General features: G+C 41.9%; 2 protein-coding genes across 3 annotated transcripts; one reads left to right on the plus strand and one right to left on the minus strand.

Annotated features, from left to right (window-relative positions):
- The first annotated feature begins 5,462 nt into the window (after positions 1-5,462).
- Positions 5,463-11,733, plus strand: LOC125516226 (AP2-like ethylene-responsive transcription factor SMOS1). Of its 2 annotated transcripts, none has more exons than XM_048681712.1 (10): positions 5,463-5,865; positions 6,696-6,778; positions 7,299-7,307; positions 7,398-7,486; positions 8,457-8,530; positions 8,606-8,656; positions 9,829-9,902; positions 10,006-10,577; positions 10,652-10,734; positions 11,479-11,733. In XM_048681712.1, the coding sequence occupies exons 1-9, from the start codon at positions 5,615-5,617 to the stop codon at positions 10,715-10,717; spliced, it is 1,269 nt and encodes a 422-aa protein (XP_048537669.1). In that variant the 5' UTR covers positions 5,463-5,614; the 3' UTR covers positions 10,718-10,734; positions 11,479-11,733. The 2 variants fall into 2 exon arrangements, with proteins under 2 accessions (XP_048537669.1, XP_048537665.1); XM_048681708.1 differs by having other exon boundaries at positions 11,482-11,733.
- A 1,000-nt stretch (positions 11,734-12,733) lies between these two features.
- On the minus strand, positions 12,734-14,788 carry LOC125516242 (sm-like protein LSM5). The gene is made up of 4 exons (XM_048681724.1): positions 14,571-14,788; positions 14,274-14,397; positions 13,061-13,133; positions 12,734-12,974 (listed from the first exon to the last, which is right to left on the minus strand). The coding sequence occupies exons 1-4, from the start codon at positions 14,605-14,607 to the stop codon at positions 12,939-12,941; spliced, it is 270 nt and encodes an 89-aa protein (XP_048537681.1). The 5' UTR covers positions 14,608-14,788; the 3' UTR covers positions 12,734-12,938.
- Positions 14,789-16,789: the final 2,001 nt, after the last annotated feature.

Genomic DNA, 16,789 nt, shown 5'->3' on the forward strand with positions numbered 1-16,789 from the left:
GAAGCATCATAATCACTTATGCCATGTCAATTCACCTGCTCAGGCGTGATTGCGTCAAGCTCACTCTGGTACAACTTGTACATGACCGAGGGATCATCTGTCGTCTCATTTATCACATCCCACTTGTAAGCCCAAGTGGGTAGCCGTAGTAGGTCGCCTTTGTCGTCCCAATCATCGTACTTCACCTTCTTCGGACGTCCAACCGGCAAACGCTCCCAGCTCCATATGGAAAGTGCGAGCAAACAACCACCAATACCTCCAGATGACCTACAACAGGCTTCGTCCAACTGCACATAAAAGAGAACATGGTTCAATTAAGAGCAAGATCGCATTCATAATGTAGCAATGAAGTGAAAAAGAAACAACTTCATACCTGTCTATACAAGTAAGCCAGTGTCGCCGAACCCCAACTCCATTTGCTATCGAAGACGGTCAACGCCTTTAGCCACATCCATGGAGCATTCTTGCCTGTGCCATCAGCAAACATAGTCCTGGATATCACATACCACATGTAGACACGAGCATATATCTTGACCGTGTCCTCATCAGCTTCCGGTGGGCAAGTACCAAAGTGCTCAGTAATCCACGTGAAAGTAGCACCGGCTGCGACTCTTTCCTTCTTCTTGTTTTCTGCTGCTGGTTCCGGAGGCTCCGGAGGAACCATACCGATAAGGGCATGCATCTGCGCGCGCCACCCATCGGAGTCGGTGCTCATACATAGAGGATTCCCATCGATAGGAAGACCGGTGATCATAGCAATATCCTGAAGCGTCACTGTCATCTCCCCGGTCCGTAGATGGAAACTATGTGTCTCCGGCCGCCAATGATCAATAAGCGCGGTGAGTGCTGGAGCATTGTTGGGTGGCGTCGACCGTCTGACCATATGAATGAAAGGGAGAAGTCCTGTCTCCCTTACATACGATGTGTATCGCTCATCATAGCGCATCCACCCAAGGGTGACCCCGTGAGAACGAAGCTTCAAAGGTGCAAGCGCCTACAAACAAACAATTCATAACATTACATATGGGGCATTTGTGTTTGAAATAAATACAAAATTCATAAAACAGGCCACTTTCATTATTACCCGCTGCTCCACCGCCATAGCGTACGACCGGTGTTGTTTGTCCCAGTGATCATCGAGAAGCCAAACCATCCTAACAATTTTGAAAGAAAGCTTTCTTGTCAACACGATTATCTTTTCAATACAAATAAACTAAAGTACGCCTACTAGATGCAAAATACAAAGCATATGTATCCAAACCATTCTTGCCAATACAAATGTAATTTCAATAAACTAAACTAAGCCTACCTCATGCAAGATTCAATACAAATATCTTTTCCATATAAATAAAATGTCAACCTATGTATCCAAACTATATAAATAACATGTCAACCTATGTATCCAAACCACATTCTAGTCTAACAAGGGTTCCCCAAATCGAATACATGCAAGATTCAAACAAAAATTCCCTAAATCTAATACACACAAGATTCAAACAAGGGTTCCTCAAATCTCCGAAATAGCATACATTCTATGGATAGAAAGAAGGGGATCGGAGAAAAGTACCTTCTAGGATGGATTGGTGAAGGAATCCACGGGCCAAATCGTTAGATTTGATGATTTTTTAAGAGGGGATTGAGAGGGGGAGAGGAGGAAGCCGCCGGCCGCCCGAACGCTAGGCGCTGCATATTACATGTGTGGCGCCTAGCTAGGAGGCGCTGCACTTCTGGGTGCGGGCCCAAGGACCGCCACGGTGGACTGGCGTGCAACGCCCGCGAGCTAGGCGCTGCACCGTAGGGTGTGGCGCCTGCGTGGCGGGCGCCACACAAAAGGGTCAGTGCTGTGAAATAGTTTTACGGGCAGTTCATTTTGTGAATTGATTTCGTTCACAGGTCAAAATAGTCAAAACTGCCCCCGCCGCCGCCGCCGACGACGAAGCAGCAGTAGTGCGTGCGTCGTCATGAAGTCCTAAGCGTGCGTTCGTGAGTTGCTTCTGCTTGCGTGGTACGTCTACGTGTTGACGGTTCGATCTAGTAGTAGTTGATGATCTCAGAGAAAACCTTTTGTTTGCTCTTTAATTTTGACAGTATACTGCATGTGCCATGCTCGATTGACCGTGTGACCGTGTGATAACCGTTGGAATATGCATGATGTAGCGAGGACGCACATACACGTGCATCCACCTACGTCGGCTGGAGCGTGACTCTGTGCTTCGACTTTCGTGATGCACATGAGCACACATCTCCATGTGTGCGCTCTGTTTATATATACTACTCCCTTCGTCTCATAATGTAAAACGTTTTTTTAACATTAGTATGATAATGAACCAAAATTATAAATAAAGCTTAACTAAGATGGTCCACCCAAAAAAGATTATTTTTCAGGTTCATGTTTGCCGATAGCATCTAAACCAACTCTGCTAGAGTCATCATATTAGAAAAATCGATATAATAACCATCAATATAAGGATTCTAGCAAAAAGAAAGTTATATCAAGTTCAATCTTTTATTTTGTGGGGAAAGGAGTTCAGACTTGATTTCGAGCTCAACAATTTTGAAGTTTGTTTCAACTATAAAAAGATGGTTAAAAAATGTGAGTGTTCTTGTAATGAATTCCAAAGAAAAGGTTTCTTGAGGTTGTACAAAGATTCATTTTCTTAATAATAGTAAAAAAAAAATCTTGTATGTTCCCCTCCTTCGAGATTATGAGATTTGTGTTGAGTTGAGTGTTGAATATGAATTTGATCCAAAACTGTCCATTTTTTTTAGGTTTCCGGCGGTGTGTGTTTGTCACATTATAACAGGTCTAGTCCAAGACATACACCTAACTCTCGTAAAACTGCTTTTTTTACGATCCCCGCAATGGCTTTAACTTTGAAAAGTTTTTTGGGTTGGCCCCCCAAAACAACCATCCCTACTAATATTTCGGTTGTGAGTGATTTCCTCTAGTGGCGGAGCCACCTCCCGGCGACCCCTGCCAGCCGGTCCAGAATATTACTCCTAAACACTAGTCCTAATCCGCGGTTAGAAGGATTATTTCTTTTGGCAGGTGGCAGCTCACACTGTCTGTTGGTTAGGTCCTGCCCTTGTTGTATTTATGGGTTGGCTGTGCCACTGCTTTCCTCCTAGTCACATGTGCAACAACTATCCTTCCTCCCAACCGCCGCCGCCATCACTCGCGAGTTCACGCCCCAACTGATCTTGCTGGCAATGCAACCCCTCATTCGTCTCGAGCCCTCTCCCCTGACCCATTCCCGACCTACCAACGCCTCGTAGTCGGCACCCCATGCATCCTTCCCACCACTAGCCATTTGTCGTCACCGCCGCCATTGTCCTCAGTTGCCCCGCCGCATGTCGCTTCCAATTGAGTTGCGTGCTCCTGCTCCCTCCTTCAATCGACTCCTTCGCCATTCCCCGCCGTCCACCGCCTCGAGTCAACCTCTTCGCTATCCCTCACCTCAAACCGACCCCTTTGCTATCCCCCGCCTCAAATCGACATTGGCCGCAATAATAATGTCAGTGAAGGAAGCCTGTTGGTGCCGCCTGCGAGTCATGGACCAAGTTAAGGTTCGTGAATATGTCTTCAATAGAGGCAAAGGAGTTGTCAGACTTTGGGTTCAAGCTTACATTTTGGCTACAGTGCCGACTTCAGTGACGGTGACAAGAAGCACGAGCGATGCTGGCATCTCCTCAGCCATGCTCGGCGTGTTTGCAATGACTGAGCCAACACTGGGAGGAGGTTTCTCGGTTTCCCATTGAAGGGTTACAGACATTTGTGAATATTTGAAGTGGGTAGGCAGAGAAAGGAAATGCAAGACAAAAGATGTCACCCCGGGATCTTGCGATGAAGAAATAAGCTTGGGCGAAGAATCAACAAAATTAAGGTTATAGATCAATGACAACAACAAGATAGAAGGATGGGGGGCAAAGATGTACAAAAAGCAGTTGAGTAAGAGGGATATAATGCTTAGATCTAGTGTTATATTATATTTAGGATTGTTGTATTTGTGTAGTTGTTAGGAAATGATACATGTTTGTAGTGATGGTGACTAAATTTGTGTTTTTCAGCTTTAATTTTACCGCAAAGAAACTTTATTGGCAGCTAATTGTAGGGATTGATTAGAATGCGGCCTCCAAAATCCTGGCTTTTGAAAGCGAGCTTTTTTGGAGTTAACTGGAGTATTATAGTTGGATTAGAGACGCCTTTAGACCCCTCAAAAAATGGATGCCTTTAGACAACCACTACACATGGTCGTTTATTTTGTAATCACTGGCATGCAACATTTGTTTACATTTGTCATTCATTTTCCGCTAAACCTCTCTTGCATTTAGCGCTATTCTCTTAGCATGTTGGTACCGTGTTTTATTTAGGGGTTGTTTGGATAGCTTGTTTTTAGAGAACTGGTTCTTTTTAAACACAAAATCTGTTATAACAAACTAAAACCTTGTTTGGGTTATCCAACTAAATCACGGATAAGTTAAACTCAGTTCTCTAAAAACCCAAAAACCGAGTTTTTAGAGAAAAAAAACACTAATCATCGTTTTTCTATATACCCATTTTGTATGCACGAGTAGATGGCAAGATTCTACTTGTGTTGTTGCCGGAATTTTTTACAACATATTTCAACAAGATTTAATTATGCGATTCATAAATATTTGGAGTTTCTTATATAATTGTTATCCCCTTCGTTTCTAAATACTTGTCTTTCTAAAGATTTCAACAAGTGACTACATATGAAATAAAATGATTGAATCTACACTCTAAAATATGTGTATATGCATCTATATATGGTAGTTTATTTTAAACCTCTAAAAGGACAAATATTTACGAATGGAGGGTTTCTATCGAGTATGGGTGCTGCACTGATCTGCCCGTGGCGATGTGACTGAGGATGTCGCCACAACGGCCTATACCCTACGTGACGTGAAGCTAGTGCAACATTAACACAGATGTAGCCAGTAGAGCGTGAACGTGCAGCGCGGTACACCTGCCTTCAATGCCGCACAGCAGTACCGTGGTTCACTCATCCCTGCCACATCTGACACGGGGATACACACACACATACATGGTGGCCAACGGTCCTGAAGCATTGAACCCCACTCCAGTCAGTTCATTTCCAGTGTATTTTTATGCATCATCGCGAAGTTTTCATCTGAACATCTCGCGTGTCTTTCATCACGGGGTTTGCCCCTGTCGGCATCGATGGGGAGTAAACTCGGCCACGGGGCCGTACCGATGCCGTTCGCGCAAACGACGACGGGCCGGACAAACCCGCATCCGCCGTGGCGCTGCCGCTGTCCCTTTCCGGCCGGCCCGCTATCCTCGCTCGCCGTCATCATCAATCGCGCATCCTCGGATTCCCCTGCGGCTCGCTGCTCCCCATGTGCCGGCCCACTGGGCTCCACGCGTCCCCATCCGCCTCTGCCTCTCTGCCTCTGCCCCTCCTCCCCCCCCCCCACCCCACGCCACCCCCTCCATTTGAAACCACCACCACGGCCGCCCCCAAACGGTCACCACCACCGCGACGGCTCCGAAGACCGAAGGCCAAAGCGCTCGCCCCCATCCTCCTAGCCAGCCCGACCGATCCGGCGGAGGCCGCTCTACGGCGGCGCCATGGCCTCCCCCAACCCCGCCGCGGCCGACGCGGCGGGGCTGCAGAAGAAGATGGAGGCCGCGGCGGGGGGAAGCGAGGGGCCGCCGCCCGCATACGGCGCGGCGGTGGGGGTGGCGGTCGCGGAGCAGGCCCCGCCCAGGAGGCTCGCGCCGGCGCGGAAGGAGCGCGTCTGCACCGCCAAGGACCGCATCAGCCGCATGACGCCCTGCGCCGCCGGGAAGCGCAGCTCCATCTACCGCGGGGTCACCCGGTACGTACCGCCCCTGCCTGGCCCGCTCACGGGTCACTAGCTCATCTCCGATGCCACCTGCTTCCGGTTTCGGGGCGAGCGCGGCTGGAAGAAGTTCAGAACCACAGATCGCCACTGAGCTTTCGTGTGCGTCTCTGTCTCGAGTGCATGTTCATTGGGGAGCGTATCGGAAAATGATGCAGAGCGCGACTAACCTGGGAGATCTGATGAGAACTAGCACACGATGAGAATGAATGTTAGAGTCGACTATCGCTGTTACCTGTTACAGTAGATGTCTGCACACTCTCACAGCCAATGTTTGTCACACGACGAGAATAAGTGAATGTTAGAGAGGACTATTGCTGTTAGGTATCTGCACATTGCAGCCAGTGTTTGTCTCTGGTTATTACGAAGCAGCTAAAAATTAATGTATCGACATCACAGTTAGTGCCCTGTTCAAACCATGATCTGCACATCAGCACATGCTAATGGTTAATGTGCATGCCCAACCAGAAATCTCCGCGAGAAAATACAAGTATTACCTCCGATATCAAACACTTGTTGCTTTTGACCACCTTAATTGTTTACAAATACTTCTAAGTTTCACCAGTTTACTGTACTTGGCACTTCATGATTCCCGGTGCACATTTCGTATTTGTCCCTTATTGATTCGGTCCTTCCTCCACAATTTTATGAGTACTTTTTATGTACTATATTACTTCTTTTCTTTTTTGCTGCCTCTGACAGGCATACTTTCTTAAACTTGCTGTGAGCAAAACATTGTCTCCTTTTGATGTTCCTTATACATGTATTCATTTAATTTATTACTTAGCCCGATGTTGCATCAATAGGCATAGATGGACAGGGCGATATGAGGCTCACCTTTGGGACAAAAGCACATGGAATCAGAATCAGAACAAAAAAGGGAAACAAGGTATGCGACTATTGTGTGCTCAGTGCAGAATTACAGCTGTTGTAAATTTATCATGTTTCTTTAGCAATCTTACATTGGTGTATAGGAAAACTTGTCCATCGTAGCTTCCTTTTATTGCAGAGTTCATTTGGCTTCAGATCTCTAATCCTCAATCATTCATCATCCGATATGGAATGTATGTAGTAATTAAGTAGTTCTTCCGTCTACAAGTTTACACTCGAACAGACCTTTTTTTACTGTTGCTTGAGTCAGGTGCACTTTGACTAGATAATTATCTGTTGTGCCATAACCACCGCATGCATTTACTGGGTGTAAAGAGTCTGCACTCTGCATATCTCAGTTTTTATATTATGTGCATGATTTCTTTCATATCTCCATAAGATGACTTGTGTTAAAGACTTAAAGTTAACTATATCAGTATGATTTACCATTTAATTTTTTCATCTGTAGTTGTCCTTTATGTAATTTAATGTCATTGTTTCTTTTACATGGGAAACTACACGGCGCACCAATCCTGCAGTATATTTGGGTAAGGAGCACCGCCGACGCTGACATTAAAATGCACATAGTGTTAACTTGATAAGATGTTTCTAATGCCCACCATTGATGTGCAACATAGGCGCATATGATGATGAAGAGGCTGCGGCAAGAGCCTATGATCTTGCTGCATTGAAATACTGGGGAGCTGGAACACAGATAAATTTTCCTGTGAGTCGTCTATAAGATTTGCTTATGCCATCCAGCTCTTGTTTTCTAGTCTCTGTTAAATTCTTCCACCTGAAATTATTAAGTACTCCCTCTGTTCCATAATATAGTGCGTGTAGATTTTTGAAAAGTCAAACTTTGACCAAGTTTATAGGGGAAACTATTTATATCTACAATATCAAATATATAAAATACGAAACTATTTCTTATAATGAACCTAGTGATATACGCTTGACATTCTAGATGTTAATGTTTCTCTTCAAAAACTTGGTCAAAGTTTGCGAGGTTTGACTTTTCAAAAAATCTACATGCACTACATTATGTAATGGAGGGAGTATATTTTTCCCTTTTTAATAAGATCATGGTTTAGTTGAATGCGTTAATCATTTATTTAAGGAAGTGTACCATGTTGAAACTGATACTTTGTGTGCTAATCAGTCTGTTTGTTACTAATATTCAGCAATGAGAACCTGAGATGTAACAAAATTCTTGCACAGAAACTGGAAGCTTCCAAATTTAATATCTAGATTTCAGAAATATCTAATCTCTTTTGTCTACTTTACATTATGTATATCGAAATTTGAGATACATGTTACCTCAGTTCAGTTTAAGCCGATGATTCTCTTATCTGGTTTGGCTTGGTTACATATTTACAGATATAAGTGTTGGGACGAAACTCAAAACTGTTTACTATGTAGTGCCTACTTTTCATAAAGCACAATTAAAATTAGGATATATGAGGCCTCAGCTCATCTTTATTATAAGTCTATGATTCTCTTATCTGGTTTGGTTTTTTATTTTTTATTTTGCAACTGTAACCTAAAACAAATAACACCGATGTCTTCTGAGGAGTATTGACAAAACAAACATTATATTTGCTTCATTATTTTCAATTCCATGTCAACTGTCACAATACCTAATGAAAATTTTGACAATTGGCAAACTTATGTTCATTATGTATTTGCGTATTTAGGTCTCCGATTATACAAGAGATGTTGAAGAGATGCAGATGATCTCCAAGGAGGACTATCTTGTATCTCTTCGAAGGTATATTCGTGCATTTATAATGCATGGACATTATTTATTTTATTAAGCAATGACTGGAAGATGCATGCCTTGCAGAAAGAGCAGTGCCTTCTCTAGGGGATTACCAAAATATCGTGGGCTTCCCAGGTATGTTTTAATGATTGAGAAATATATCCTCTACTATGCAAATTTATTTTATGTTTGTTGTTTTACGAGAGTTTACTCTGTAATGCATCCCTGTAAAAGTTTTTCCACATGCAAATCATTTATTCCAAATTGTTTAAACTGTCGATACTTTGCTTAATATGATTGTATTGTGCTTTATTGCTACAAATATTTCTGCCACGCAATTTAATGGGTTGGAAATTTGGCTACAATCTGATATACTTTATAACCTTCTCTGTTGCTTTGTGTTTTTCTGCCAGAAATCTTCACGACAGGGCAACACTGCAAAACTAAAATGAGCAAATAAAGTATTCAATAGCTAATGTATCAAATTGTGGTTTTGCACCATGACAGCTTGGCAGTTTCCTTGAAAATTGGATTGAAAAAAGAGTATAGTTCTATACTGGTAGCCCTTAGTTAGACTTTGGTAACTCCTTGAAGCAAAATTGCGCTTAGCTTGGAAAATGAACATATCTGCAGCTTGTACTAAACATAAATTGCTTCCAAACCCAATCCCTCAATCATACCATCCTTTTGGGCTTCATAGTAATACAACGAGTACCTAGTTTCCAAACCCAATCCCTCAATCATACAATCCTTTTGGGCTTCATAGTAATACAACAAGTACCTAGTTTTTCACTCTGTACCACGAGTCGGATCTGATCATTGGCAGTGTGGGGCCTATCCATATACAGGTAGATATTCGTATTTGGGAAAGTGGTAGTACAATATCAATTGGTGACAAGTAATGTAATACTAGCTTTATTTAGTTCCATTAGTCTGAAATATTGACCAGACATCAGCATTGAAGACTATACCTTTTCAACTTAAACTGTGCCAGGCATGTAGAGTAAAAGTTTTGTGAGATGTGTGCCATATCAATTGGTGACAAGTAATGTAATACTAGCTTTATTTAGTTCCATTAGTCTGAAATATTGACCAGACATCAGCATTGAAGACTATACCTTTTCAACTTAAACTGTGCCAGGCATGTAGAGTAAAAGTTTTGTGAGATGTGTGCCATGTCAATATACAGATTGTAATCATAAATGTTGCAACAAGAAATGTTCAAATTTTCAATTAAGTGTCACGACATAAACCGTCACTAAAAAGCTGCAAGTGCATTACTTAAGCTTCATACTTATGTTATGCAGGCAGCTCCATAATTCCAGATGGGATGCTTCTTTGGGACAACTACTTGGCAATGACTACATGAACCTCAGTTGTGGTGCGTCTATGCATACTACTACACTGCTCTTTCAAGTTAACAAACTAAAGAAGTGATAAATAGGCAGTGATACCTTGTAAGTTGCAACTTATTCATATTACAGGAAAGGGCATTGCACTGGATGGAAAATTTGCAGGAAGCTTTGGGTTAGAGAGGAAAATTGATCTAACAAATTACATTAGGTGGTGGGTACCCAAAAAGACACGGCAATCAGATACATCAAAAGCAGAAGAGGTTGCTGATGAAATCCGTGCTATAGAAGGTTCAGTGCAACTGACTGAGGCCTATAAGCTGCCTACTCTTGGCCTCGGTTCCCATTCAAACCCCTCTTCAGCGGGGCTATCTGCATGCAGTATCTTATCTCAGTCTGGTGCCTTCAAAAGCTTCTTGGAGAAGTCTACAAAATTATCTGAAGAATGTACATTTAGCAAAGAAATAGATCAAGGAAAGGTTGTTGTGTCAGTACCTACTACTGGACATCATACATCTCCAGTTGACATTAACATGAATGGGTTGCTAGTACAAAGAGCTCCGTACACATTGGCCCCTGTTATGCCTACACCAATGAAAAGTACCTGGAGCCCTGCCGATCCTTCCGCGGACCATCTATTTTGGAGCAACTTCATCTTGCCATCGAGTCAACCTGTCACAATGGCGACAATAACGACAACAACGGTTTGTTTCTCTGCCTGACATATTTTCTGCTTCTTGTTTCTGAAATGCTGAATCTGACCATTGATTTGTGACAGTTTGCAAAGAATGAGGTGAGTTCAAGTGATCCATTCAAGAGCCAGGAGTATGAACATACCAAATAGCGAGGATATTTTAGCTGGTAATTAATGAGTTCAGATCCTGCATCCTATTCCTGTCACTAAACTTCGTATTTCAGTTTTCTAATTTCTGTGTGTCACCTAAAATGGCTATAAAATTTTCCGTGTGGGAAGCTTAAGGAATCCTGGTAGTAATCACACAAGTGTAAGAATTAGTTGCCCAAGAATAAATATACAGGCACTAGTTTTTTCCTTAAAAAAATGGTGCAAGCTTTTTAAAAACAAGAGAAGATACTTGACAACAAGACACTCCATAGATAGATGGACATATGGAAATGAGATTCAACTAATTATTTCTCTAATAGGTATTTATATATGCTTGTGTTGCATTCAGTAAGGATCAACACATGGAATGATTGGTACCTGCATAACCTGTGTATGGAGTGTGGGCGTGATGAATTAAAACAACTTTGATTGTGCATAAAGTTTCCATTATTAAAAACGTGTGTGTGCGTGTTACTCGTGGAAACTGGTAGGATGTTTGATTGTCAATATTAACGGATTCACCAGGGGAGTATCCATTTTGGGATGCCCTTACCGGTAGAAGTTTGATGCCAGTTAGGTATATGCTCAAGATTGTCTAAAATTTCTATTTGCATGACACACTTGCTAAAATAGTCGTAAAAAGTGAACAGTTGGAGTAGCTTATCTTCAAAAGCAAAAGGGGAGTAAGATTAGTGTATCCTAGTTTCTTCTAAGTTATGTTTCATTGATTGCTGAAAGCTTAGCACATTCCAACTATTCAGCAGGTTGATGACAATGTCGTTCACCTCCGGTGTGTTTCGTGCCGCCAATCTTTTGATGTGGCGGCTTGTGAGCAATACTCTTTGTATCCATACTTCACAGAACATGCATAGAAGGTAAGAAAATCATAGTTATGTAATATACAGTGGCTAATGCCCAGGAAACAATGTGTAGCTGTAAAGCCGTCTGTATATATTGCTGTTGTCTACAGATTTGAGGAAGAGAACAGAAATAGGAATGTGCTTTTTGTATGCTTAGTTGCTTATCTTGTGCAAATATTTCGACTTTTGAGTTAAAGAACCATTGTTTTGCCTCTCGGCTCCGCTCTGCGCTTCGACGAATATCGTTTGGCCCACGTTGCGGCTGCTTCATCCCTGCAGTTGGTGTGCCTGTAGCCGTGAGAGCATAGTCTCTCAAACCAACGTTTTTTTTTTGACATTCAAACCAACGTCTTCTTGATGCTACATGGGCTGGTGCACACGAGGTTCTAAGTATCTGGCATCATCTACTCGGAGCTACTCAACCGCGACTTCTGGTTCAGGACAATTCATCTTTGGATTAGGCATGCAATGGAGTACAGAACTACTTGGTCACTCAAGTGTATAATTTCCCAACTTCATTAGGTTACAGCACCAAAGTTGAACAATCATTTTTGTAGCTTTAAACTGCAGGCTCATTAGAAAAATAAGGAAAGCATGTCTCAGTCGACTGTGAATTATAGTAGTCAGTTGATTTACAAAATTACTCTTATAAATATAAAACACCGTTTGTAAATGCATTATTAAATGAAATATTGTTTCAAAGGTAGAGAATTAACTGATTATCAACTGATTTTACAAATACTCCCTCAGTTCACAAAATATAAGATGTTCCAACTTTATTGTGAATCAGATGTACATAAACACGTTTTAGTGTGTTTGTTCACCCATTTCAGACTGTATGTAGTCCATATTGAAATATCCAAAACATCTTGTATTTGTGAGCAGAGGAAGTATGTCCATACAAATGTAAAAGAAAAAAGAAAAATAATGTGTTTGTTCACTGTTTTGTATTGATGTGTTCGTTTAGTGGGAAAAAAAATTAGTGTTTGTTCTTGAGTTTAGAAAAAAAATATGAACCAAAAGGCTTCCTCCCCAGCTTATTTTAGAAGCCAGCCCCCATGCTCACTACGACAAAATCACCTACCTATAATTTCAGTAACCCCACAATTGCAATCGTCTGGAGGAACATTGCAGAATGATAAACATAAACAGCAACTAGAGACATGTCACAATTAGCATTGCCGAATGCTAAGTCATACAAGTGCAGCAATCGCAGGTGCATCTTTCAGCCCAGTAGGTTCCATCATACAGAGGAAAGCACATTTGACCAAGAAACATCTAGCGCTTTCGCAATACAAGGTCCAGACTTCACCGCGTCTAGTTTCACCTCAAACAGATATCCTCCAGAAGTGCTTGCTAGCTCATGCAGCATCTGGCGGTGAACCACCAGGAACTAACTGTCAGGGAAAAAACAAAAATGTTATCAGCCTGATCGTTTAGCACAGTCAGATACTGCTGTTGGTGTTCGAATGTAAATTCTTACGATGGCTATGTTGTTGCCATTGAGGAGGATCTGATCAAGTTTCGTAATGCGCCGGCCCTCGGCAGTATACTCACTGCAAAACATGCAAAGGAAAATTGAACCAAGGATATTAGACTAGAATTTCAGAAGCAAGTCCTCAAAAAAAGATCAGACAAAAAGTATGTATGAAGCCAACAAAGGACTACTCGTAAACATCATTTTGAAGTAATGAGCTTCCAGATTGACTACCTAGAATTTTTTTGCAACTACTCGGCGTCGCCTAAGCAAAGGGAAGATCCATCAATATCCAGCATTTCGCTAAACATACTCAATTATGCGTCAAGCATTCAATGTTTGCCTGGCCATCAGGTGCACACGAAACTGGGTCTATATACGATTTCCTTCTGAGCTTCATAAAATACTAACAGTCATGCTATTTTATTTACTTCTGCAGCTGCAACACGAATTTGCAATACATGACATTATGCACCACCATCTCAGCATCTTTGATGAACTAATGTGAAATCAATGGAAGTTAAAAATTCACTGCATTATCCGTGGACTAGTATGACATGAACGGTAGAATTAGCACAACACCCGTGGAAAAGTACTTCCAGCATCTCTGAAAAGGAATATCAGTTTCCATTCTAAGTAGACAACTCCCTCCCAGCCTTCTAGTACACTTGTCTATATCCATTTTCATTCTATCAGCAATCATGATACACAATGTTAAATCAGAAAACAGATAGCTGTGTTGTGATCTTTGGAAGTCAAGCAAGTGTCAATGTGAGATACATATGCACCAGCTGCACGAATGCTCGTTTTATATCTACTACAGCAACCTTGTGTTGTACGCATCAAGTATCACTGATAGTGAGAGTTTCTAATCTACTCCGTATAAGACAAGACGAAACACACAAAGTCCAACGAGCCCAGGACCCATCAGATAGACTGATAGAAGATGCTCAGTTCGTTAATTGGCGTGAACTCCTGCGGTCATGCTAATCTGGTGCGAATTGTTAACATATTTTCGCTACGGTCAGATATGTGACGCTGTTACAACATATGTGTAAGTACAAAATTCAAGTCATAACTAGGTGAGCTCATCAGCATAATTAACATATGCTGATAACTCACTCAAAATAAGACAGACTTCACCCAAGATTCCAGGTAAAACCTGATGCGCATCGATCTAAAGAAACTAGGGTTTAGGGTTTGGGTGGGCTGCACTTACTATTCAGTGACGTCCTCGAGGACCATGTTGACGTAGACGTCGAACCCGCAGAGGGTGCCGACGAGCTCCTTGTCTCCCTTCATGATCACCCAAATCTTAGATCCGATGCACCGGTCGATCAGCTCTGCCCGTCGCACCAGTTCGCACAAGCACGCGCGCGCGCGTGGAGACACGCGCACAGAAAAGAGGCAAAAGCCGTGAGTCAGGAGCTCGAACCCAGCAGATTAGGCGACGGAGCTAGCCAGCTAGGGGAATCGAAAGAAGCTTTGCGAGAAAAAGCGATGTTGTCCTGCGCACCTGAGGGGAGGAGCTGGGAGGGGTTGTTCTGAGACATGGCGCCGCCTCCGGTTGCCGGTGGCTGGGGAGCTCGAGGCCGGTGGGTGGCGACGAGAAGGGCACGGCTGGAGCGCAGGCGGACGGAGAAGAACGGCGGCGGAGGCGGAGGGGATTGGGGCTTTTGCTTCTGCGCTGCGGTCGATAGTTCCGTGCTAACGGGCGAACTGCTCTCGAGTCTCGACGCCGGTTTCGGCCCATATCTAGGCCCAATAGAGAGTTTTCGGGTCAGCGTTCACCATTCTAAGGTAGGCTTCCCTTAAAAAAAAAACATATTCTAAGGTAGGCCAGGCGGCAGGGCCGTTCCTATTTGGCCTGTAGGCCGCTGTCTAGGACCTTCACTGAACCGGATTTTTTTCTTTTTTTTTCTTTGGCCACGCTACGCGTTGGCCGGCGGATTTTTCTGCCTCGGCAACTGTTATTTGGACAGGTATCCAGCATCTAACACTGTTCTCATTATTGCAACAAGGGCATTGTTGCAGAAATACTTTGCAACAAAGGTTATGTTGCAGAATTTTTTTCCGACATAGTTGATGTTGCAGATTTTTTTTCATCACTGTTTTTGCAACATGGGTATTGTTGCGGCGAAAACCAAATCGCAACATAGACAATGTTGCAGAAATATTTGTTATTTTTTCGTCTTCATTTTTTCGCTTTTTTGTCTTCATTTTTTCGCAACATAGGTGTTGTCGCGGAAGACAGTTTTGCAACACACATGATGTTGCGGAAAGACAGGTGCGAAGGATACATGTACACGTGTCACATAGAGGAGGCAGCGGATGGCTTGCGTGCGATCCGTCGGGTGAAGGAAAGAGTTTCCCTTTTTTCTTTGTCTTTTCTTCTGATTCTTGTTTCTTTTATATTTCTGGATTTTCGCTTTTTCTTTTTATGTTTTAATTTTTTTCATTTTTGTTTCTCCTTTTCTTTTTTCTAAGTTTGTCTTTTATTTATTTTCATTTTCCATTTTCCATTTTTGCAAACATCTTTTCCAAATTTATAAACTTTTTTTAGGTCGTGATCATTTTTATAATTGTGAACACATTTTATGAAACCATGAACATATTTCAAATTTGCAAACATTTTTTGAAATCACTAACATTTTTTTTGAACACTGCTTTTTGGAAATTGTGAACTTTTTTTGAAACATGTGATTTTTTTTGAATCAGCGAGTATTTTTTGAATTGGCGAGCAGTTTTTCAATCAGCAAACAATTTTTGAATATATGAACATTTTTTGAATCGCCGAACATTTTGGAAATGATGAACAGTTTTTGAATTAGTGAACATTTTGCATTGATGAACAGTTTTTAAAACTCATGAACATTTTTTTGAAATGATTAAACGTGAATCATTTAACATTTTTTGAATCGATCAAGTTTTATTGAAATTCATAACCATCTTCTATTTTTGTGAACATTTTTCAATACGTGATTTTTCTTCAAAAAATGAAAAAAAAATCCACGATTTTTTTATAATTTTTTAAATTTGGATATTGGTCGAAATCCCGAATTATTTTAAAGAACAAAAACTGAAATGGGAATAAAAAAAGAAGAGAAAACGACCTAAAAATACAAGGGCCCTCTCATGGGCCAGCCCAATAAGGAGCACCCGGCCGGCAGGTCCTTCCCCCCGGGTGAGTTGGCAGATAGCGAGCAATCGCATGCCCTCTTTGGGCGGGCCCACTGCTTGGTGGGGCTCCCTGTTTTCTTTTTTGTTTATCATTTTAGTTTTTTCTTTTTTTACTCTTTAAAAATGTTTGGGATAAAAAACTGAATTTCAAAAAAGATTCATGAGTTTTAAAAATGTTCACTGATTTAAAAAATGTTCACTAGTTTGCAAAATGTTCCCCAGCGTACCGAGAAGAGTGTTATATTCTTTCATGAGGTTCGAAGAACTTTAACGAGAAACATCTGCGTTGCAGAGAAGAGAGAGATATGCTTCAAGAAGAAAACATACGGAGAAGATTATGTGTGGAAGTTGACCCCTTTAAAATATTGCTGGCGCAAAGTAATTTTCGTTCGATGTGTCCGAAGAAGAATGATTGTAGTTGAGTAGATTGAAGACGAAGCAAAGACGTAATATTTTTTTCATAGTTCTTCTTTCTTTTATTTGAGTCATAGGACCACCACACTATTAAGAGGGGTATAGATATTGAAGACTTTTTATGTGTTGTGATGCTTAGCC

This window comes from Triticum urartu, chromosome 1 (genome assembly GCF_003073215.2).
Source record: "Triticum urartu cultivar G1812 chromosome 1, Tu2.1, whole genome shotgun sequence".
NCBI lineage: Eukaryota > Viridiplantae > Streptophyta > Magnoliopsida > Poales > Poaceae > Triticum > Triticum urartu.

Coding starts and splice junctions, on each gene's coding strand:
- LOC125516226 (XM_048681712.1), top strand. CDS start 5,615: ATGGCCTCCCCCAACCCCGCCGCGGCCGACGCGGCGGGGCTGCAGAAG. Junction 8,531..8,605: donor TATCTTGTATCTCTTCGAAG/GTATATTCGTGC, acceptor CATGCCTTGCAG/AAAGAGCAGTGCCTTCTCTA. Junction 8,657..9,828: donor AAATATCGTGGGCTTCCCAG/GTATGTTTTAAT, acceptor TATGTTATGCAG/GCAGCTCCATAATTCCAGAT.
- LOC125516242 (XM_048681724.1), bottom strand. CDS start 14,607: ATGTCTCAGAACAACCCCTCCCAGCTCCTCCCCTCAG. Junction 13,134..14,273: donor CTCGAGGACGTCACTGAATA/GTAAGTGCAGCC, acceptor CATGTTTTGCAG/TGAGTATACTGCCGAGGGCC. Junction 12,975..13,060: donor ATGGCAACAACATAGCCATC/GTAAGAATTTAC, acceptor TTTCCCTGACAG/TTAGTTCCTGGTGGTTCACC.